The sequence below is a fragment of the Apium graveolens genome, chromosome 1, assembly GCF_009905375.1.
Source record: "Apium graveolens cultivar Ventura chromosome 1, ASM990537v1, whole genome shotgun sequence".
Classification (NCBI taxonomy): Eukaryota; Viridiplantae; Streptophyta; class Magnoliopsida; order Apiales; family Apiaceae; genus Apium; species Apium graveolens.
Window position 1 is genome coordinate 199,036,699 of NC_133647.1, and position 6,208 is coordinate 199,042,906.

At 37.1% G+C, this 6,208-nt stretch overlaps 3 protein-coding genes across 3 annotated transcripts; 1 reads left to right on the forward strand and 2 right to left on the reverse strand.

Annotated features, from left to right (window-relative positions):
* The first annotated feature begins 266 nt into the window (after nucleotides 1–266).
* Nucleotides 267–1,158, forward strand: LOC141724171 (phylloplanin-like). The gene is made up of 2 exons (XM_074526194.1): nucleotides 267–512; nucleotides 625–1,158. Exons 1-2 carry the CDS (start codon nucleotides 326–328, stop codon nucleotides 894–896), a joined length of 459 nt encoding a protein of 152 aa, XP_074382295.1. The 5' UTR covers nucleotides 267–325; the 3' UTR covers nucleotides 897–1,158.
* A 2,606-nt stretch (nucleotides 1,159–3,764) lies between these two features.
* Nucleotides 3,765–4,298, reverse strand: LOC141716167 (uncharacterized). Its single transcript, XM_074518766.1, has 2 exons — nucleotides 3,968–4,298; nucleotides 3,765–3,925 (listed from the first exon to the last, which is right to left on the reverse strand). The coding sequence occupies exons 1-2, from the start codon at nucleotides 4,296–4,298 to the stop codon at nucleotides 3,765–3,767; spliced, it is 492 nt and encodes a 163-aa protein (XP_074374867.1).
* A 32-nt stretch (nucleotides 4,299–4,330) lies between these two features.
* Nucleotides 4,331–6,208, reverse strand: LOC141716183 (uncharacterized). Its single transcript, XM_074518767.1, has 3 exons — nucleotides 5,584–6,208; nucleotides 5,255–5,466; nucleotides 4,331–5,095 (listed from the first exon to the last, which is right to left on the reverse strand). Exons 1-3 carry the CDS (start codon nucleotides 6,206–6,208, stop codon nucleotides 4,331–4,333), a joined length of 1,602 nt encoding a protein of 533 aa, XP_074374868.1.

Sequence of the window (6,208 nt, forward strand, 5' to 3'; positions counted from 1 at the left end):
AAAAAATGAAATTTTTTAAAGATATTGCAATATGTGAAATTGGTTGCTATAGAGTACCCAATTTCAACAAGTACTCCAAGTTTTGTCCAGTACCATGGCTCCGACATCGTCCCATTTTGACAGGTTTCTGACCCCATCCGTAAAAAATGTATAATTCACCTATTCTAGCAAATAATATCGGTAGCTCTGCTTTGATGTCAGCCAACCCTGTCAGTAGCCCAGATGGAGTAGTATAAATAAGCATGTCCACAATATTCAAATTCCCATCAAAACAACATATAAACACCTTTTAGTTTTTCCTCATTTTCAAGTTGGAAACTCATCAATGGCGGCCTTTAACAGCTCTGTCTTCCTCAGCCTCTTGGTTTTGATTTCCGCATTCACGGCGGCTCCTTCCTCTGTTGAAGCTCAAAGCCTTTTACCGACCGGTATTATCATAGCCAGCGGGATTGTGTCTTGTGTCATCAATACCACCCTTCCCATGAATGGGACTATGCCCCCACCTTTCCCTAGTGAGTACACATATATTATGCAGTGCACTTCAACTATAATTTATATATAGATAAAAGACCAATATATATTTAATTTGTATTTTGTTCATAACGCACGTACTTGTACATGCAGATGCGTCGGTGGAACTGCGCTGCGGAATTACAACTTTGGCAAATACAACAACAAACGCACAAGGGGGTTTTACCTTGATTGTCCGTTCTGTACTAAGCCTTTTAACGGACATTTTATCTGGCCAATGTAGAGTAGTTGTTACCACCCCCCTGTCTAACTGTAACGCCGCCCTCCCCTCAGTTGGAAACCTTGAAGCTACCGTAACTGGGATCGTAAGTAGCTTGTCGAATGGTGTCTCCATTGCTTCCCTTCTTCCTTTCCGGTTGATTTAAACATCTAAGATATATTTAATATACATCACTTAAGAGATGTAATGAATAAAACAAATATTGATGGATGCATGTAGCATTTTATCGAACAAATGTACTTTACTATTTCTACCAGTTTATTAAACTTCGCCAAGCTTTGTATTAAAAGAGAGATCATCCCAGATATAACCTCCCTCTTTGTAATAATTGATCCCTCGAGTAATTTATATACAAGCCAGGTTGTGTGCTATGGTTTTTCTGAGCCTATATGCATTCCGTTGGTTCATCTGCTGCTTTTCTATTCAACAGTTCTATAACAAATTAATTAATATTATTGTAATAGTTACGGATTCTTATTTTAATCGTAATGGTTGTCAGCAGCACTGTGTACAACTTTTACCGCAGGACAACTCAAGTTTGTTCACAAATAATCAAGAAGAATAATTGTCAAAATCAAGTTTTACATTAACAGTTCATACATATTTTTTACTCCACTAACCTTAAAGTAGTATATTTTATATTTTTACACGTAACATCGATATCAAATAATAGTATTTATCTTATATAGCCATATACACACTCATACTCTACATTTTTTTTATAGTCTATATCATTTTAATTTTTAAGTCGAGTTTAAGAACATATCCAATATTATTTTAAATTATTGAGACACTTAACAAATCGTAAGTTACCTTTTAAATTGTTGATGTCAAAATTTTATAAATTTTTTAATTTTATATATATATATAACTATAATTATGGCAAATTACAAGTTTTATTTGATGGTACTTTTAAAAATGTCAAGAACGGTGATAAAAATACGTTTGATAGTTCTTTTTATGGTGATAAAAATATGTTATGTTTGATAGTTCTTTTATAAAAAAACTAAGCGTTGAATTTATAAATGTAACAAATTATAAATTATTAATAAATGATGAGAAATATGTACTAGTGAAAATATTAAAGTGATTAATAATTATTTATTTTTTGTAATCACTACTGAAAAAACAGTTTAAACTGACTCCCGAAATTGGTAGATTTTATCGAAAATGGTCGGTTAAAAAGCTAAAAATGCCCACTTTATGTGATCTGTTTAAGTCTCGTCGGTTATAACATTTGATCGTGTTTAACCCTCTTAACTAATACATCTCACCTAAATTTCTAGAATGTGTGGTAGGTTTTATTCTGTTTTGCTCTACTGAATCTAGATAAATATTATAGGAGCCGAGTTGAGTTAGCTCAGTTCGAGCCCATCTCAAAGTGATTTCGAGTTTAACTAGCACTGTGAGCCAACAAACAAAATGCTAGACACAGCTCATTTATAATTATTGAAACTAATTTTCATGTTCAATATCAGCTCGTTTAAGAAAACAAACTGATTTCACTTAAGCAAGCTATTCCTGAATTTTGTTCATGAACATATGTATACTGCCGAATCACTTGCAACCATCACTTCCTTAAATAATGTTTAATATATATATTTTTTACAATAATACCAGCTTATACAGCCAAACAGCAAACTGTGTGTGGGTGGAGAGTTTAATTTTTTATGTATACGTAGTCTAATTCCCTATAGCACGCAGAGGAGAATGAGTGATGTGTGGGTTAATTAGCGATTTCCATGTATAATATTGTTAACAATCTTAGAGGAATATTATGTTCATCAACTTGCATGCATTCATCTGCTTGCTCTGTGTTAGTTGTTACATTTGACTATATATATACTAAGCGTGGTATATAGCGTGGTATAAGAATGATTAAAGTTCAGTAGTGTGGCTGTGGCCCGGAGGATTATTAGCAATATAGGGAACACTTTCAACTGGTTTTTTTTATCTTTTCTGCAATACATATATGTCAAGCTGACTTTCTAGCCTGTAGCGTGAAGACCGCCAATGTATGAGTCTCAATATATTAGAATAATATTAAATATTGTGAATTTATGTCAATTTTTGTGAATCATGCGAACATATATGTTGCATATTTCTAGATATACGGTGACACTAGGTATTAACCTCACAACTACTCCCTCTATAGTAGTGAGGCTCACCAAAAAGTTCACCAAAGTGTCACAACTGACCGAAATTTCAAGGGTTGAGAATAATCGGTTTAGCACCCATCTGCTGTAGGAACAATGCATGAACAGATGTGTAGTGGTTTCCCTTCCCAGAATGCATAAGTAGCATTCTGGGTAGTAATTATGCAAAATCTGTGCAGTCTGCTTAGAGTACTCAAACGGCCCCAACAAGTTAGCCATTGATGGTGAGCGTATCTCTGGATGCAAATTTTATTCCACACTGCTTTATGCCAAACAGGGGTGACTCCATGGTTGCGAATGGAGTTCCAGATATGCCAGGTTTTGATTTTTGCACAGTCAAAACCATCCCATAAAATGTGGTCCCTTCCTTGAGAGGAAATTTGAGGAAAACGAAGTCCCTCCAGCCAGGTGTCAAGAACAGGGTCCCTGTGGTGCGTTCTTGGGTTAATGCTAGGTAGACACCAAGTTCTAGAAGAAATAATTGAAGCCACTGTAGTATTGGCTGTGAGCATGCACTGGCTAATGATTGGAGATGAATTTGATTTTTCTAAACAATAGTTGTGCCACAAAGGTTCAAACCACAGAGAAATTGAGTCCCCTTCCACAATGTGATAAGATATGAATTGTAAAGCTTTGCATCGCAGTCTCAAAACCTTTTTCCATATCAAAGAGCCATCCGTGGGGATTAAAATCCAGAAGTGCTTATTCTTTAGAACAGTTTTGTTAACCCAAGTTGCTCAATGGGTCCTAGATTTTGTGACCACTCTAATGAGGTGATGGATAATTTGAGCTTTATTCCACTGAACCATATCTTTGAACCCAAGGCCCCCTTCATGTTTGGGCAAACAAACCGAATTTCAAGCCACCTTTGCATCACCTTTATTATTAATATTTCCTTTCCACAAGAACTTTGTCAAGAGAGATTGGATGTTGTAGTGCACAGCCGTAGGCAATAAGAAATGATTACTCGAAAAAGACTGAACTGCATGGATAATGGACTTTATAAGCATGGCTCTTCCTGCCAACGAAAGAAGTAAATTGGCCTAGGAATTAAGTTTACCAGTAATCCTGTCAATAAGAGGATTACAATCGTTAAAACTTAGTTGAGATAATATAAGTGGCACCCCCAAGAATTGGACAGGAAGATCTCCGCGAGGAATAGAAAAATTTTCATCAAACCATTGGCAAAAATCCAGGGCACAATTACTAAGGAAGGAGGTGCTTTTGTGGACACTAGGTTTCAAGCCACTCCAGTCCGAAAAAATGGCCAGATTGCGCATAATGTGCAACACAGAGTCCCTTGATCCATTAGCAAACAACAAGACATCATCCGCAAAGAAGAGATGTGTAATACCCACATCCTTGCACCTCCAATGAAATTTGTAGTTCATAGGGACCTTAGCAAGCAGACTGGATAAAATATTCATACAAAGGGTGAAAATGTAAGGTGACATTGGTCACCCTGGCGAACGCCCACAGAACCTTTGAAATAACCATGCACTATCCCATTTATCTTGACTGAAAACTGTGGGGCGCAGATGCACGCCCTGATCCAAGAAACCATAATGTTAGGCACCTTGATTTTATTAAGCACTGCAAGAATAAACTCCCATTTCAGGGTGTCAAAAGCCTTATGTAGATCGATCTTCAAAGCACAACGAGAGGAACCTGTTTCTCTATCATATCCACGAAATAACTCTTGGGCTAACAAAATATTGTCTGAAATAGACCGGCCCGGAATAAAAGCTGACTGAGCAGAGTCCACAATAAAGGGAAGGACCTTCTTTAACCGAGAAGCAATAATCTTTGATATGCACTTATATAAAACAGTGCACAAGGAAATAGGCCTAAAATCCTGCATTTTAGTTGGGGTGATCACCTTTGGAATTAGGGATAAGAAAGTCGAATTGATTTCTGGAGACATGAGACTAGTCTCAAAGAAATATTTAACAGCCGAGCAAAAAGAGAGGCCTGTAGTTTCCCATGTTGCTAAGAAGAATTCGACATTTACCCCATCAGGGCCCGGAGCCTTGTTGTGCTTCATAGACTTTAGGGTCATGAATATGATCAAGTCTATGATGGGTTCAACCAAAGCATTGGATTGAGCTTCATTTAAGGTCGTGCATACAATATTAGACAAGTCAATGGTAGTGCTGGTGCATCGAGAATTTGCATTTGTCATTAATTTCTGGAAATAGTTAACAGCAACATTAGCAGATTATTCTTGTCCGTGCACCAAAACACCCTCTTCATTCTGCAAACTCAGCACTTTATTTTGATTCTAATGAGCCTTGCATTGCTGATGAAAGAAAGCATTGTTTCCATCCCCTTGGCCGAGCCAATTGACCCTGGATTTTTGAAGCAAGAAATGTTCCTCACGAAGCAAAACAATATTGAGTTTATCAACTATAGTTTTTTCTTGAGTGAGCAGTTCGCTATCATTATCTGTTAGCAAAGCAAGTTGAATGTCCTCTAATTGTGCTCGCAAAGAATGAACATCAACATGGAGGTCACCATTTCTTTTGTTGAGATCTCGAAGAGCAATTTTAACATTTTTAACTTGAAATTAAATTGCACAAAAAGATTACTAATGCAATCCCTGACCCTAAGCAGAAGCCACGGTAGAAGAGAACTCAGGAATATCAAGCATATAATTGAAAAATTGGAATGGCTTACCAACACGATTAATTTGCATTGGTTCCTCAAAGAAAATTTGGTTGTGATCCATGAGTCCCCAGGATCTGACTTGAGCACTACCTTGAGTAAATTGCTGGAACCACACAGCATAACCTAACATTCGATCCAAATGCTTAAAAATAGGATTTTGGGGTCGCTTGTTAGTCCAGGTGAATGGGTCCCCAACAGTTCTAACAGTTCCTAGTCCTGAATTAACAATGCAATCCTTGAAAGATTGCATATCCGGAGTCCAATGCTCCCTACCACCTGAAATCTCAGACAAGCTTAAAACACAGTTAAAGTCCCACATCAAGCACCAAGGAGTAGAAGAGTGATTGAAGTGAGTGATGTAGTTCCATAGAGGGACTCGATCACAGGCATTATTGTGAGCATAGACAAAAGAGACTGTGAAGGTGATGCTTTTTTCTAAATAAGTAGCCATGCAAGTAATGACCTGATCAATGCTAGAGTGTAAGGTGACATACCAAACTCCAGGGTCCCAACCAACCCAGACCCTACCATTGTAGTGATGCTCATAATTAAACAACCAGTTCCATTTTTTGTTGATCTTCTTTGAGACAACCAAAGCATTAGAGGCCTTGACTTTAGTTTCTAAAATACCCAT